Source organism: Helicoverpa armigera, chromosome 25 (genome assembly GCF_030705265.1).
Source record: "Helicoverpa armigera isolate CAAS_96S chromosome 25, ASM3070526v1, whole genome shotgun sequence".
In the NCBI taxonomy this organism is placed as follows: domain Eukaryota; kingdom Metazoa; phylum Arthropoda; class Insecta; order Lepidoptera; family Noctuidae; genus Helicoverpa; species Helicoverpa armigera.
In genome coordinates, this window is record NC_087144.1 from 4,131,173 (window position 1) to 4,148,703 (window position 17,531).

Genomic DNA, 17,531 nt, shown 5'->3' on the forward strand with positions numbered 1-17,531 from the left:
GTAGAACGATCACTAAATGTTTTTTTTTTATTTTCATCTTTCATAGCAAAAGTTCGCACAAAACGTCAAAATCAAGCAGCTGTTTACCTGTTTACAACGTAATTCAGGGGGGGGACAGTTTCCTTGACTGAGCGTTGTCGTAAAGAAAGTAGCGCCATCTTATAATTGAAACGTGAAAACATGCCATATTGCTAACTATTTCACGATAGATGTCTCTGTAAGTAGATTGAAAATTAATTATTTTACCTTTTTATACAAAAATACGAGAGTATTTCAATAATTAGAAGATGATTTAAATTACGAATTCTAGATAAATTTTGTTTTTCTTTAAAATTTTTAAAATTCTCAATCTGAGAACCTATCTGACCTTTTTTTTAATTGGTAATAGTAACACATCATACTTCACAAGATGACCGCCATCATAACTTGCGCGTACGCTTGTCTGTGTATTTTGGTCATTTTTGTGTAATTCCTAGCAAATAAATATTTGATTCTAGTAGACCCGCTTTCCAGTAAAAAGTATTTTGTTTAATTTTCCTGTTGTAATGTATTTCAAAGCATAACAACAAGAAAATTAAACATAACTTGTTACCGGCGAACGGGTATATTGGGAACTATGCTTATGTTTATAAATATATATAGGTACGTATACGTATGTATAGCACACATATACTTCTGGTCGCAAACTCCAGATGGCGCTTCAAAGTTGCTTGCATAAAAACTTCGCGAGAGGGCTCTCTTTTTCCATAGTATTATTTTACTCTTTGACGTAATTACATCCTTCTTATTTAGCTGAGATATAAATTGATATATAAAAACGTAAAACTTCTTTCAGCTAATAATTTATTGTGTGAAAAAGCAGTATTTGACTACACTTCGTGCAGTTTGACATTCGAAGAATTGACATTGACATTGTTAACTTTTTTCTGACTCCGGCGGAGTTCCGGCCGTGAAAATAATTGAATTCGAATTGAATTAATGATCATTTTATTAATCCTTGTTATAATAAATGCGATATAGTTTTATTTCAACCAGTGAAGACTGATAATTCAGTACATCTATTGCTTTTAAACGTCAAAACCATCCGAATAACCTGCTTTTACAAATAATTTATGTAAACAAATAAAGATGTTTCGCGTTTAAGCTTATTGAGCGGCGAATATAATACAAACAGACCTTGAATTATTCTCAAAGTAGGAGGCATCTGTTTCTATAATGAAACCATCTGAAAATGGGTAAGTGTTTACAATTTATTCAGTTGTTTTTACTCTAAACGTGAGCTAGGAATGTTTCGCTTCATTTGCATTCTTTATGAGATTTAGATTACTCATTGTCTTCAATATATGTTTTGAATAAATACTTACGTAGTAATAAAATACTGTTTGGGACAAATATCTCTAATTATTATTGCAGATTGAATCATTAGATAATTACTTATGAAACGGCCAAGTGCGAATCATCTGTTATAAAATGATCAAAAATAATCGCATATTGAAACTGGATTGTTATTGAAATGATCAATAATAATCTAGTTTCAGGATTTGTTGATATAGCAAGAAGTACACATTTCAGTGTGTGGTGTTATGATATGTACAACCTCTTTGGTTTAGGTATGTACATAGCCGGAAAATTGATAGAAGTGTGTAAAAAAAAAAATGTAATGTCAGTTGTTGTTGTAAAAAGCTTGTTATGTGTGAATTTATAAAATTAAATATATAATTGGACTCTCTTGAAGACTTTAAGACTTTTAGTATCCATTTGACGTCGGAGGATTTTTATTCCACAAATTACGCATCTGCATTAGGTTATGGGCCCAGCGGAAAATCTTTCCCGCCAATATGGAAAATTTTACTACTAAAATTCAAATCGGTCAGCTCAAAGGCAGTGAAAATTGGGCTACATGGAAGTATAAAGTTTCCGTAATGTTGCGTGGCACAGAAGGCGCCATGGAGGCAGCAGAAGCAAAGCTTCGGAAGCCGATTTTAGGAACAGGCGATGGTGCGGTGATGGCCTATAACTCAGAGTTATTGAAGTATAGGAAGGCAGACAGCAACGCCCTGCTCATAATGACGAGTAACATGACCGAAGAGACGCTGATGAAAGTCATGAGGTTCGAGACAGCACGTGAAGTCTGGGAGGAACTTCATAGATTATTTGATGGACAGTCCGAAGATCGAGCATACACGTTATGCATGCAGTTTTTCAGCTATAAAAATAGTTCGGAGGATGTGTCAACAATGATGTCAAAACTGAAGAACATCTGGAACAATTTGAATGCCGAAATTTTGAAGACTGATCCCAATATGAAGTTACCAGATATGTTTTTGATTTGTAAAATTTTGGATTCCCTCGACGACAATTTTTTTAACTTCAAATCAAGCTGGATGCTGTTGAACAAACAGGAGAGAACCATACACACACTAACAGCACAACTCTGTGGGTACGAGAGGGCACTAGGTGGTCACAAAGAAGAGACTGAAGAAGTGCTCGCCTCTACCTCTAAGCCGCAGCTAAAAGTAAAATCCAGAGACGAGAACTTGAGGTGTATGTACTGTTCACAAAAGGGACACCGCATCAAGAACTGCAAGCAGTGGATCCAAGATGGCAGACCGAAGAAACCACCTTCACAGTCTACGTCGACGAAGCAGCAAGTGCAGAATATTACGCTAATGATATATACTTGCTCAGAGGATAAAGATGCAGAACATTGGTATGTGGACAATGGTGCCACAACTCACGTAACCAATAGGGAAGATATATTCATAAATTATGAGGACTTTGGGTCGAACCACACCGTAACGACGGCAGACGGCACCGTAGTTCCTGCAAAAGGGAAAGGGTCTGTGGTGGTTGAAACAAATGTTAACGGCAAAATTATGAAGCTTACCCTAAGTGATGTCTGGTACGTGCCAAAACTAACGAAAAATCTGCTATCTATGTTAGCTGCACAGGACAAACTGCGAAACAGTACATTTATTTCCACAACTAAAGAGTGCAGATTGGAACTAAATGGTCAGGTTATTGCAGTAGGTAACAGGGAACATAATGGTGGACTGTATAAGTTACAGATGAAGACAGTTCTACCGAGTAAACCTGTACAAATTAATGCTGTTGATCCATCATGCTTACTCCAGCTATATCATGAGAGGTTTGGTCACCAGAACAAGAAGTACATTAAAGATCTTGTTAAGAGGGAACTGGGGATCTAAATCTAGAGAGTGATATACAGTGCGAAGGATGCATCTATGGTAAAGCACAGCGACTGAAGTTTGGCAAGAGAGAAAGAGCTAATATGCCTGGAGAGCTGGTACACGCTGATGTATGCGGACCATTCCCAGAGAGCTATGGCAAACATCTCTATTTTGTTCTTTTTAAAGATGATTACTCCGCGTTTCGTCACGTTTTCTTCATTCGCAACAAAAGTGAAGTAAAGGACAAGCTTAGTCAATTCTTAAAAGAAGCTAAAAACGCTGGACATATAGTTAGAACATTATTGAGCGATAATGGTGGAGAGTTCGACAATAAAGCTGTTCGAGATATTCTTCACAAGCAGGGAATAATCCAGCGACTCACGATGCCATACACCCCTGAGCAAAATGGGTGCGCAGAACGAGAAAACAGGACTTTAGTAGAAACCGCTCGATCATACATGCACTCGGGACAGGAGTTTCCACAAGCCTTGTGGGCAGAGCTTATTAATACAGCTGCTTACGTTCTCAATCGCACTGGACCCACTAGGGAAGCAGGGAAAGTACCGTATGAGCTTTGGCATAACAAGAAGCCTAAGATCTCTCACTTGCGTGTAATTGGCAGTGAATGTTACTTCCACATTCCTAAGCAGAAAAGGAAGAAGCTACAGAAGAAAGCTATTAGGGGCAGACTTATTGGATATGATAACGACGATGGGTATCGCATCTGGAATGGAAAAAAGACCGAAAGATCTAGAGATGTCATATTTAGTCCAAGCATCGAATTGAGAATCCCAACTGCATTGCCAAGTCTTCAAGAAGAAATGAATTTACCACCAATTAATGAACCAAGTAGCAGTGAGACAGAGGGAGATTTGCCAACGCAGATAAGTTCACCAATAAGAGAACCAGAAACTCGTGATAATGAGTCTAATGAACATGCTCTAGAGGGAGAATATAATACAGCTAGCAATGACGAGGCTGTATCAGGAGATCATGTTCAAGATGTTTCAGAAGCAGATCAAGCAGAAGAGTTCATTGATGCTCAAGAAGAGATAGAACCTGAAGTTCACAGGTATAATTTGAGAGACAGATCAACCCTGAGACCGCCACAGCGGATGAAGGATTATATCGGCCTGATTAACTCTGATTACTTTGGGAAGGACGCCTTGGGAAGAGAAGACAGAGATGAGTGGCTGAAAGGCAGTTCCCAGACCTCGGCTCGTGGATTTGCAACAAAAGATTGGGATGCATTAGGCAACCAAATTCTTCTCATCAATTAGGGAAAGTGTTATGATATGTACAACCTCTTTGGTTTAGGTATGTACATAGCCGGAAAATTGATAGAAGTGTGTAAAAAAAAAATGTAATGTCAGTTGTTGTTGTAAAAAGCTTGTTATGTGTGAATTTATAAAATTAAATATATAATTGGACTCTCTTGAAGACTTTAAGACTTTTAGTATCCATTTGACGTCGGAGGATTTTTATTCCACAAATTACGCATCTGCATTATGTGGCAGCTAGGAAATTATAAAATCTGTGGGCAACTTGATTTTAACAATTGTGGGCAACATTTGATTTTACTAGTTTTCCACGTCACAAAAAATGATTCCTTTTTATTATATTACTAGCTGATCCCGTGAACTTCGTATCGTTCAAACCTTCCCTGGACCTCTACAAACATTTTAAAAACAAAATCAGCTCAATCGGCCCAGCCGTTCTCGAGTTTTAATCAGACTAACAAACCACAATTCATTTTTATTTATATAGATAGATTAAGGAAAACAATATAAGAAAAGCTCATTTGGACATTTTTGGTAGTTGTTACAGGTAGTCAGAAGACAACTTGTCTTTCTTATGAGCGTTGGGTTGCTGAGTTAACTGAGTTGAGGAGGTCAGATAGGCAGTCGCTTCTGGTAAAACTCTAGTACTCAGCGGTGTCCAGTCTGACTGAAAGCCAACCGCAACATAGTTGGGAAAAGCTAAGAGATGACGAGATAATGATATAAGCTATCATATTTTGCATGAATAAGTTGGTATATTATGAGTTGAATATAAAAAAATAACACTTTTGATGTCTTTTCAAAATGAATCAATCATACCAAAAACTGTATTACAAAATACATAACTCAACAGTTTTGATACAAGTGCTGATAATGTAATCTGCTTGTAATAGTATACCGTTAAACATACTGAGCTTATGTCACCAAATATATTATACTGCATACTATTTTATTACTCTTGGGCACAACTTGAATTTGTGTATTCAAAGAATTAATCATATCATTCTTGGAATATAATTAGATTCTCGCGGATGCGGGTGTAATCACGACTAGAGCTAGAATACACATATTTATTAATTCTGTTAATTGCGCCACCTAAATGCATGCTGAAAAAAGTAACTTTAAATCTACTTCTGGCTATAGCTAAATTAACTTTGAAAACTACTGAAACAATCTCAAAACTAAACAGTTTACTGAAACTCTAGCAAACACGCGTCTAAAACTGCACGTGTTGTAAACAGTGCGCCCACGTCACACATTGTAACGTACACTCAATATATTTCCGCGTTAACATAGTCAACGTTTTGATAAGAACCTCTCCGCAGTGACCTCATAGCCGTTAGGCGGCTCGCGTGTGCCTTTGCCACGTCGTGAAAAAAAAAAATAGTTTTCTTCATAAAATTCCCGCGCGCCAAAAATTGACAGGTATGAAGTTCAACCAAATAGGTTTTAATATGTAGATTATTTGTTGATTATATAGCAGTCTTATATTCCAATTAATTAGGCATTCCGTGCTTAATTATACGCTTAAATTCGATACTGGTTTTGATCGGCTTTAATTATGCTTTGAGTGTAACGATATTCTGAAAATTGCGTTCGTCGTACTTACATTTTATTTGTTTTATGACCGGATGGCCTGATAAACGTCTCGTTGGTAACGATAAACTTCTTAAATTCGCCACTTGAACCTTTATTTTGTGTAGAAGAGTTCAAGTTCAGTATTTTTGTAAATTCATCATGTCGTCGTATTATGAAATTCAATTTAAGTATTACCTATGTGTGGTAAATAAATAGGTAGGAACGGGATTAGTCGTTTATAATACGTTATGTATGTTCAGCTACTACGGGTAAAAATACAATATAAAAAACAGGATAAGAATTATGTAATCTATACCTATAAAGTTAAATATGACCAAAATTGCTCTATAAATGACTGTAGGTACAGTGATTTTTTTGATACAATGTTTGGACGCGAATCGAGACTAGAGACTGAATAAACCTGGGGGTCTACTCTAATTCAACGAAACGAAACTTCGATATCGAACGAAATTCAAACGAAGTTTCGTTAGTGACCCTACTCTATTTCATTTTCGGACGCGCATACGAACTTCGGAACCATAGACAATTTTCGTGAACGAATGAAATCTATAATATGGTGTGAGGCTTTTATGATGTCGACTAAACTAAGTTACGGTTTTTACTTTAACTTGAAATTATTAAACTTTTCAGCTTTACTTATTGATGTGACGTTATAAATGTGATTCATTACATATTTCTTGTAATATTCATGCAAACAATTTAAACTTTTAGATTAAAAAAATATTTTCAACTACTTTCGACTCGACACTACAAAAAACCCTTCGACAGTCATAGCTAACCAACTAATTTGAAGAGTACTATTTCATGCCAAAAATGGGTAATCACGTATGACAACCAAAAATAGCTGCATAATACAAGCTAATCATAACATGTCAACTTACAATTTTTTGTTTGAATACTTTGTAAAGTTTTCTGGAGTGTGTTTCTCAAGTGTCGTATTAAATAAATCATGTTTCCAAGTGAGATACAAAGGTCCGCGTTCCTTAAGGAAGTATCATGTCGTACTTTACTACAATCCGACTTCTACGTACGACGTCTGCTGTATTTTGGTTCGCAACAAGTTTTGTTTTGGATTTAAACACTTTGTAAGTAGATATCATATTATACAAATATAATATTTGGGTTTGCTCTAACACCATTGCCTTTTCTAATAATAACCATTTATATTTTCAGTTTAAAATGGCTCCACATACGGCAACTTTTGAGCAAATAGAAACCCTTCTCAATTTCCTGGACAAACATAGAGATTTAGCTCGCGGGACATTGAATAGTTGAACCCAGCCAGGAAGATAGGCAGCTGTTACAACCTGGGAGTCCAGCTGTAACAGCCGCCTATGCACCACTATCGTTGACACAAGAATGCCTGACTTTCACACCTTGTAAGTATTTTATTGTGGTAAATTGAGTAATGCTATTATAAAAAAAATGTACACAACTTTGTTTTGAGTGTATTATTATGAAATACTCTTCATACAGATTAACTTTACTATTGAATAATGATTGCATCTTTTTTATTATGTTTGCATATGGTATTAAATGGGTCAAGTGTTTGAGTTGAGAACTTTTTGTTGTTACTTAACCCTTTCAAGTGTCTTAGGCATATTTTGTTTACACTGTTGTTCTGAGCTATTGACTTAAATTGTAATGTTGTTTTGCAGCCTCTCGACATACACACTCTGCAAGGAGACGATCTGCAATCACAGGTGTAAGAAGCAGATTGTATCAATATGAAGAGGAGCGTGCCCAGAGAGAGAGACGGTGAAAAACGCAGAGCTTGCAGGCATCAGGGGCGACTTGGCAGGCATCAGTCCTACCCTATTGTAGCTGCATAACACAATAAAGGAATATGTGGATAGGAATTAAGATTTTGTTAGTTATTAATTGTGTTTAGTATTTCTTAGTTATTAATTTGTTATGTTTAAACAGGGTAATAGTAAATAAAACTTTAAGTATATAATTTATTCTTTTATTAAACTCTAAAGGAAAGAAATAACATCATGTCAAATTCTTAAAATCAATAAACATACAGTTCTTCTGGAGCATGTTATGATGTGCTTAAGTAGAACTTTGTCTTACCTATTTCTTTCTAAAATTTGCATTAACAAAGCTCTGCAAAGTTGTATCTGCCTTCAAGAGAATCTTCAACAGCTTTATGTATAGGTGTCATCATATGCTCCCTTAGAGCATACCCAGAGTCACCTAAAATATACATGTATATGAAAGTATGTGAATAACACTACTACACAATATTAATAATATAAATGTGAAAGTTTGGGGTACCACTTTTGTCCCAACTTGAACAAATATATTCAAAATGCAATAAAGTCAAACATACCTAACAGATAAACTGTTTCATTCTGGAGACCCTTCAAGTGGCTTCTAATAACACACTCTCTCCAAATATAACCATCATGTGTGTTGCTCCCCCAAATGACACATCCACATTTGTTATATAGTAGGTAATCACTGTCACATATCTGGAAAATAATAAAGGATTGATCAGCATCATAATAAATAACAGTCAATGCCTCAATTAAATAATTGATGTTTAGTTCTTATACTTACAACTTGGGTGTTAAGAGAATGAAAATATTTTCGATTAAAATATTGTTCCTCATGCTCCAGAAGGTCTAGCAATTGCAATATGCATTGTTTGGAGATAATAAAGGCACGAATTCCTGGTAAAACTCTTCGAAAAATTGCCGACTGAGTCTGTGATTTCCTACAAACTCTACGTCGGGAATTTCGCTAATATTTAATTGATTGCGCAAGCACTGCCGGTTCCCTCTTCGCTCTACACTATCTTCACGTAAAGATGCTTTGGTTAAAAGCATTATTGTAGCCTTTGCCAATAATTTTCACACAAAATTCACAAAACGAAAAGTAACACGAAAATCAAACGATAACTCTTTTGGTTTCGTTGAATTTGAGGTTAAAATTCCGAAGTTTCGTCTGTCAAACTCAAATATTCGTTCGTAGCATTTCGAATTAGAGTAGGTTTATAGACAATAAACGTCAAACAATCTTCGTTCGTACGAAATTTCGGAACGAAATAGAACCGTGGTAAGAAGTTCGCGAAATTTCGTACGAAACTTCGTTTTTCGGTGAATTAGAGTAGACCCCCTGGGTACGATTGTTTTATCAGAAATAATTATTTTATGTGACCAGTAGTTTGAACTACCAAATATAACTGGTATACTGTTACAGTACCTATGATATTTATTCAGCTGGTAAACCCAACCGATAATATATTTATTGGCTAATAAACTGCTAATCCTATCTAATTGATAATTCTTGTACGAGTTTAATATCGTGATAAATAATTTAATTTCATAGGTGTCCTCTCTTGTTTCTGTGGCAATCGAACATTTTGATATTTATTTACTTAGGTAGAATAAATAGTATGTAAGATGAAACTAAACTATTTAATGATCAATAAATTGTCTTTCTGTTTTTAATTAGTTGAGCTGATATGGACGAAGTTTCCAAAAGCAAACTAAGTAAGATATTTTGTGTTTGATACACCAAACGCTTAAAAAATCATAGACAAGACACTTAAGAGTGAAATAAATATTGATGATTTGGAATCAAACAGTCTGTCTATTCGTCTGTAAATACATAATTATTATTAACAATTAATTTATAATAACGTAACTGAAATCAACACATTTCATTGACAAAGGTGTTGCGAAGATAACCCCTTTACTGACGATTGTAAATATTTTGCTATCCGATACCCTTCAGATAGAAATCGTTCGATTATTACCTTCAAGATGTTTTCATGGAGTCTAGGCTTTTACAAGCTTCTGCCAGCGGTTTCACCCGCGTACCGTGGTAGCTAATTCGTAAATCCGGATAAAAAGTAGTCTATAACCATCTTCGATAAATGAGCAATATGAGCATATCAACACCAAAGGGAATTTTTTTTAAACATCGGACGATTATTTTCTGATTAGCGCATGCAAGCATTTTCACTTTTAATTATTAGTAATAAGAATTATTAAAGACCATATTAAAATTGCTCACGCTTTGAAATAAACCTGCTTCGTTGGGGTCTTATGGAGAAGAACGGGCAAGAAACTCCATGGTTGATCTCTGAGATTCCAGTGAATTAATTGAACTCTTTTCATACGAATGGACTGAATTTCCGAGTCAGTCATTTCGTAGGAATTACTTCCTATCTCTAGGCTCCAGAGTAGACTATCTGTGTACCAAACATTTATATCGGTTCAATAGTTTGTTTAAGCCAGACTACTATTGGATAGTTAATTTCGCATTTTTAGTATGTAAGTAACAATTGTTTTTGTGGTTCCATTGTAAAAGAGTTAGGTGTATCGAGTATCAAGTTAAAATATAATTACTTCAATATGTTAAAACGTTGATAATCATGATAATATGTTATGAACGAATTGAACACCACTAATCCATTTACTTACAACAAGGATAGACCAATATAATCTATTTGAAGTTAAACCTATCAGTAGTACAATCGTACAAGCTTTCCCAATTACGAGATTCAATACTGATAAACTTCAAATATTTTTGTTACGGATCTTGTCATATTATTATGAATATGAATCATACTTTTTACAAGTGCGGCCGATTTTGTCTAGTTCCGTAAAGCAATCGCAATAGTTGCTATCTTAATGAAAGGATGTGATTTATGAATGATAATCCTACTTATCTAGCAACTTACCAACCATTGTCTAGCCAAAGAATATCGTGTTGCCAAAGCAACTGGATTGAGGAATTCAGATAGGCAGTCGTTCCAAGTAAAGCATTGGTATTGGTACTCAGCGGAATGCGTTGAAACTTGAAGTAGGTACTTAGTTGCGAAAAGGCTAGGCACCGTGTCAGACAGACATTTATGAATTGCAAAACTTAAAAAAGTTATCTCGCGATTTTTTATTTGTTTCATCATCACTTTTACAACTTTTATCGATTTTTGCAAAGAAAATACCGAAGTCATCTCCACCAATCTTTATTTCAACCTATGTATCTAAATTATATTGAACTGTGAACTTCAAGGATGACCTTTCATTCTGATGATTGCACTATCCTACGCATCGCATATGATTTCAAGTCAATTTAATATGAGCAGTTACGGCCGTTCCCAATATCGTATCTACATATACGTTGTTTTGCTTACTAGAGATAGAATTTATTTGATATGTTGTACCCACGAGATTATAGGGAACTTTTTTGGCATCGGAAATTAGGTCCCTTGGGTGGGTGAGACCGCGTGGGCAACGTAAATAGAATCATATAAGTTTTTACTACATTTTCCTGCTCAGTTCTATCAGAGCCGCAACGATATAAAATGGAAATCATTTCGATGGTCTATTTTCGATTTTACCGGTTAGGTTAATACCGCAGACTACCAAACATTAAAAAAAAAACTTACGACACATAAAAATTTGTAAAGAGTATCTGTACTTATCCTAAGCGACCTTACAACTCCAATCAACAAGTCACATTATTATCGATAAATCATAAAGCCATAAAAACAATAGTATTGTCTGCACATAACAAGCTGTACATATAAACAGCACGTCATATTACATAGATACATTCATGTACAAATAAACATGAGTATTTACTTTGCTCAGTATAATATGTATTATCTTGTATCATATATTTGCGCAACACTTATAAATGAATCCACTTAACATCGCTGATTGTAAATGTACATTTAAATGTACAACAATTTGCAATTTGTTACAATTTTTTATTTCAAACAATCGCAAATAATGCATTTGTTTCGCATGCAATTTTCTTTGGAACTGACTGGGGAAGATTGTGTTCACGTTGTGCCGTTTTCTTATTCAAACGATTTAGTAATCTAGAATTGCGATCTGCATAGGTATTTTACCTACTTATTGTATTCTCCAATGACTGTGTACATTTTATTTATGTCGCTCTAGGTATCTTGACTACGACTAAGTACCTTAGTAAATTATGAACGAGAAAGTTTATCATGATTGGATCCTTATGTACGTGTGTACTTGTTGCTCTTTAGCGCTGAAACTGCAGGATCGGTTTTGATGAAACTTCCCAGTTATACATATAGCCGTCTCTTCAAAATCAAAATCAAACTATATAAAAAATACGGAGATAACTCCGAAATTGCCCGCCCTTCACCATTTCCTCTTATCTTCTTGTTTCAGAGTCACAATGACATCAGCAATCCTCGTGACAGGTGGCGCAGGGTACGTCGGCTCCCATACAGTGACCACCCTTCTTGAAAAACAGTCAGACAATCCAGAATTCGAAATAGTAGTCGTTGATAACCTCGCAAATGCTTATAAGGCTGTTGGACAGAAGAAACCGGAGCCTTTGAGGATTATAGAAGAACTTACCAAGAAGACTATACATTTCTATGAATTGGATATCAGTGATGCAGAAGGATTGAGCAGGATTTTTGAGACAGTGAGTTTCAGACTTTATTGTTTGCAAAATAAAGATCATTTTAGAATAATCCTAATCGCAGTTAATGTAAAACCCGATATCGTAAAAGTATAAAATAGGTGTATCTTAGTTATTGCCCGTTCTTCTCCATTGTAAAGACATTTAAATGGGCAGATTACTTTATCTTTTTGATAAAGTTGCTAAAATATTACTTTTGAAGTTTCGATAAAGCCTTCAAATTGTCCCGTTACACCGCTCAGAAACATCTTTTAAACAGCTAGTTTTTATATTCGTTTAACTTTTCTTTCCAGCATAACATAGAATGTGTGATCCACTTCGCGGCGCTGAAGGCAGTGGGCGAATCTGTGGAGAAACCTCTGGAGTACTATCAAGCTAACATCACTGGGACTTGCACACTTTTAGAGGTAAGGAGATTTTACATGTTTTGCTAAGCCATTTCCCAACTATGTTCTATTCTAACTGGATGCAGCTGAGTACCTGTTGTTTAAGTGAAGTGATTGCCTACCTGATCTCCACAATCCAGTTACCGGGTTTACGTCCCGTAAGACAATTAATAGCTTTTCGTCTGTGATAGCCGTCGAATCTTAACCACATTTAGGATTTAGACTAAATTCCATCAAAATTACTTAAACAGTTTATGATCTAGACGGAAATTTTCGTAATCCTAGTAAGTCTACATACTTGAAACAACAATTAGGTAGTATTTTTGTTATTGAGTAGGCAACTTTTTTGCTGACTCTACACGTGTTAGTTTCACGTGTCACGATAATGGAAATAGGTTATTGTAGTTAAACATTGGAATGAGCGCTTATTGATGACCTGAATAGCTTGCCGGACAAATATTTGTTTGTAAGTATATCTTTGTTGCTTGCTAAGTAATTGTAATAATATTGTGAATGGTATAATGTCGTGATTATTTTCTTCATACAATTTGTTCTAAAACATACGTTGTTGTTTATTGCATTTAGGTAGGGATTATGTAAAGCAAATGTTGGCTTCTAAATAATGAGCAATTCCGAAACCTAAAGTAAATATATAAATAAATATATTTATGTAAGTAAATATATAACCTAAGATTGACTAAATAGTTTGTAAGTCATTTTATATTAAAATTGTATTGCTGCGCCCTAACAGGGTATCATGTAACACTCACGATCGCAATAAATATTTGCAGTTGAAGTTGAACTTTATTCTCAGGTAATGCGCAAATACGGCGTATACAAGCTAGTATACAGTTCGTCGTGCACGGTGTACGGCGAGCCCACGCGGCTGCCGATAGACGAGGGCCATGAGACCGGCCGCTCCCTCACCAGTCCTTACGGCAAGTCCAAGTACTTCTGCGAGGAAATCATGAAGGATTTATGTACTAGTGATAAGGTAAATATATGTATACTTAAATAATAACTGGCTGCTAATAGCGCACCGGGATAAAAAGTAGTGTATGTGTTATTCTGATGTAGACGCTGTATTATTCTCAACTCTCTCGCACTTGTGTCAGCAATGCTCGTGCACTATAATATGTCCTGCACAGCTGGTTGATCTCCTTATCGGCTTTGGTCGCGATTATTAATCTCAAGTTCCATCAAAATCCATTCGGTAGTATGGGCGTGGAAGTGAAAAAAACATCCATATACACAGTCTTTCGCATTTATAGTATGATTACGGGAGGTATGAAAGTTCAAAACGCATTTGTAGTACTTAAATAGGAGGAAGCAATAATATTATGTATTTAGTGCAATCGCCAAACATACACAAAAGCGCTTGCCGACATAACCGAATATTAAACCATTTTTCGTCACAGGTGTATTATCTACTATGCCATCTACAATCTACATACCTCGAAACGTCCAATGTTTGATGTGAAAATTGAAAAAAAGATAACACTACCCATCTTCTTTATCTTTTCTGCAGAAATGGAAGGTAATATCACTGCGATACTTCAACCCAGTAGGCGCGCACCGCAGCGGCCGCATCGGGGAGGACCCCGCCGGCGTACCCAACAACCTCATGCCTTTCATTGCACAGGTAATACTACGTACAGAAATATTGCCCCAGCTTCTCCATGTCGCAAGAGATGGAGAAGTAGAGATTTTAGTGTTCTTTGATTAGTTTTTTTTCTGCTTTTCCTTCATCATCTGCCTAGGCTATCCCTATATAGGTTAAATATACAACATAAAAAAATATTTCCCAAGCTTCTTCATTCTCTAGCCAAGAGAAAGATGAAGAAGAATAGATTCAATTGCTCTTTGTCTTTCTCTCTGCTTCTATGTCGTCATTTGCCTTGCCAATTGAGTAGGTAGCCTACACAAGTAAATATTAGACACAGCATTATTAACCTAAATAAGTTTGAACTGCAACCATACTTTGAAGTACCTATGTAGTACTCTACTCACTATATCACTTTAAAAACATACAAACATTCGAATTGAAGCTCCTTTTTGCGTCGATTGTCGATTTGATCTTCGTCGTTTAAAAACTTCTATTTCAAAGCCATTCAGGATCGTAACAACAAAATGGACTAATATTTCTTATCCTCACTTCTAGGTAGCAGTAGGTCGTCTCAAAGAGCTACTGGTATTCGGTAACGACTACCCGACAGTGGACGGCACGGGGGTTCGCGATTACATCCACGTTGAGGACCTGGCTGAGGGTCATGTGAAGGCCGTCAAGCTGTTCCAGCATCCAGGGTTTAGTGGCTTCCATGCTGTTAATTTGGGTGAGTAGATTGTGATGTCACGGATACTTAGATCCACAAAATTACATACAGGAAAGCTAAAAATACCGGCCATCTGACTAAATTTGACGGTTCTTGAGATACGGTCTGGTGATTGATTGACAGCGAAGTCTTAATAATAGGGTCCGTTTTACCCTTTTTTACGGAACCCTAACCAATTATATAATATATAATAACAGTATTTTTGTTGTGTATGTCTGTTATAGGTACATAATGTCCTATTCTGTGGAGTGAAAAATATTGAAAATGTGTTGGTAGGTACAGAGAGTTGTAGACGTCAGATAGCACAACTCACCTTAGGGTCTTGAGTAAATTAGACAGTTGTCAATAAATAATGTGTATGGAACAACAGCTTTCATCTATTTATTATTATTATCAAATTGGTTCATCCGTTTAAGAACTTGTACATGTGTTTTTGCGTCATAAAAAAATCACTCATAATGATACGGTAATATTTTTTCAGGTACCGGCACAGGCTACTCAGTGCTACAAATGATAGCTGCCTTCCACAAAGCGAGTGGACGCGAAATACCGTATCGCATCGTAGGGCGTCGCGCGGGCGACATAGCCGCCAACTACGCGGACGTAGCCTTATCGCATCGCCTACTAGCTTGGCGAGCTACTAGGACACTGGATGATATGTGTGCCGACACGTGGAGATGGCAAAGCAATAATCCTTCTGGATACAAGACCAGTTAAGAACATGAAGCAATATTTGAGACCTTTTTTCGCTGTTGAATGTTGCAATGTAAAAAAAATGGATGGCTTTTGGTATAAAACCGTTTATGGTTTATGTCGGAATAAAGTTACCAATTGTTGCAGTTCAATACCAAAATATGATCCTAAGAATTACTTATATCATTAGTTACTAATTAATATGATATGACATCTGCATTTGAATATTTTTTTCAAAAATAATACACACACATAAATGTGTAAGGTACCTGTATGTATTTATTTTTATAGTTTTGTAGATTCAATAGTAACAGATATATTTTATTTTTATTTAACCATGTTAGGCTGTGCCGAACGTGTTATTTAGTTAGCTAGATTCCGTTGAGATTTCATAAAAAAAGGTTAGTTTACTCTAGACTCGACTAGATGAATGAGCGACATATATTGTGTAATATATCTTCCAATAGATTATTTAAAATATACATGCAGACCATGGAGAAATTATTTGAAAAACATTACAAATTCAATTTTATTTATAAGTAAGTAAGGCTCATTTGACAAAATTTAAGCCTATAAAAGCCATGTATAAAATGCCATTTTATTGAGTTTTAGTTAAAAACCAATATCGAATAGATTAACATTTTAATACAAAGTTTTCACCAAATGTTGATCGTTCCTATTATGTTGCCATAATGTTATATTTTTTAAATAATTTTTAATTTAATATATTCTTGTATTTATTTATTTTTAAAGTTAGAACTTAATACCAAATACATGCCAAAGCATTTACCAGTGATTTTAAAGAAAAATTGTATATTTTTGCAATAATTTTATTTACTTAAAATAAATGCTTTTAAGTTCTAAGGTGTTTTAAGAGCGCGCATTTTGCTGGGAGATGGCAGGTTTTATCCATCGACAATTTATTGAAACTAAACTAGATAATTTGATAGACCTCATTTAGCATTAGCAAAACTGTACTTTATGTACTGCAAGTCAAGATTGAAAATACATCATTATGTACGATAAGCTCTTATTTGATAGACCTTTTTGAGATCTGTTCTTGAACTATTATCTAGTTGTTATCGATAGTAATCGAACCTAAAAGATATCATAATTGAGAAATGAGTTGACATGTCTTGTTTTTCCCAACTAGGGACTAAGTACACCGACAACAAAAAGGTCAGTTTATTTTTTTTACAAAATGTCGATGAAAAATGTTCTATAATACGTTAGTTTTTTGCCATCTCCTGTCTTATACTTGTTAATTTTAGGTGCTAGCTATACCAAATACTTCGGCGTTGCGTATTTATTTTGGCGTTAAAACTGTAAACTTATCATTCCTTTACTTGCAATTTATTTAAATAAAAAGAGTTTATTTTGTTTATTTATTTTTGTGGTGCTAATTATTATTATGTTTGACGATCGATAACCATTGTTGTGTATGTAATAAAATGTTTATAGAAATGTTATTGTTTTATTTTACGTACATCTTAACGTTTACGTATTGTAAACTGCCCTCCGTAAGTCGCAAATGGTAATTTTTTAGATTTTTTTACAAGTTACGTAATTTTTACGGAAGCAAATTACAAGTGTAAATACGGGGCTAGGGTAAGTCAAATTCCA

General features: G+C 35.2%; 1 protein-coding gene and 2 long non-coding RNA genes across 5 annotated transcripts; 2 read left to right on the forward strand and 1 right to left on the reverse strand.

Annotated features, from left to right (window-relative positions):
• Positions 1-895: 895 nt before the first annotated feature.
• Positions 896-17,372, forward strand: LOC110377633 (UDP-glucose 4-epimerase). 2 transcript variants are annotated; one of them, XM_021336578.3, is made up of 7 exons: positions 896-1,235; positions 12,238-12,499; positions 12,790-12,903; positions 13,697-13,876; positions 14,411-14,524; positions 15,044-15,215; positions 15,697-17,372. In XM_021336578.3, exons 1-7 carry the CDS (start codon positions 1,216-1,218, stop codon positions 15,930-15,932), a joined length of 1,098 nt encoding a protein of 365 aa, XP_021192253.2. In that variant the 5' UTR covers positions 896-1,215; the 3' UTR covers positions 15,933-17,372. The 2 variants fall into 2 exon arrangements, with proteins under 2 accessions (XP_021192253.2, XP_049701928.2); XM_049845971.2 differs by lacking the exon at positions 896-1,235 and adding an exon at positions 5,736-5,896.
• Positions 5,915-8,027, forward strand: LOC135118738 (uncharacterized). 2 transcript variants are annotated; one of them, XR_010277752.1, is made up of 3 exons: positions 5,945-7,155; positions 7,244-7,449; positions 7,729-8,027. It is a non-coding gene; the product is annotated as an uncharacterized LOC135118738 (long non-coding RNA). The 2 variants fall into 2 exon arrangements; XR_010277751.1 differs by having other exon boundaries at positions 5,915-7,449.
• On the reverse strand, positions 8,023-9,191 carry LOC135118737 (uncharacterized). Its single transcript, XR_010277750.1, has 3 exons — positions 8,636-9,191; positions 8,406-8,547; positions 8,023-8,269 (listed from the first exon to the last, which is right to left on the reverse strand). It is a non-coding gene; the product is annotated as an uncharacterized LOC135118737 (long non-coding RNA).
• Positions 17,373-17,531: the final 159 nt, after the last annotated feature.

What these genes read in the sequence shown, in the direction of transcription:
- LOC110377633 (XM_021336578.3), top strand. Translation starts at nt 1,216, where the DNA reads ATGAAACCATCTGAAAATGG. An exon ending in ATGAAACCATCTGAAAATGG is followed by an intron (nt 1,236 to 12,237) that starts GTAAGTGTTTAC and finishes TTCTTGTTTCAG; the next exon opens with AGTCACAATGACATCAGCAA. An exon ending in GGACTTGCACACTTTTAGAG is followed by an intron (nt 12,904 to 13,696) that starts GTAAGGAGATTT and finishes CTTTATTCTCAG; the next exon opens with GTAATGCGCAAATACGGCGT.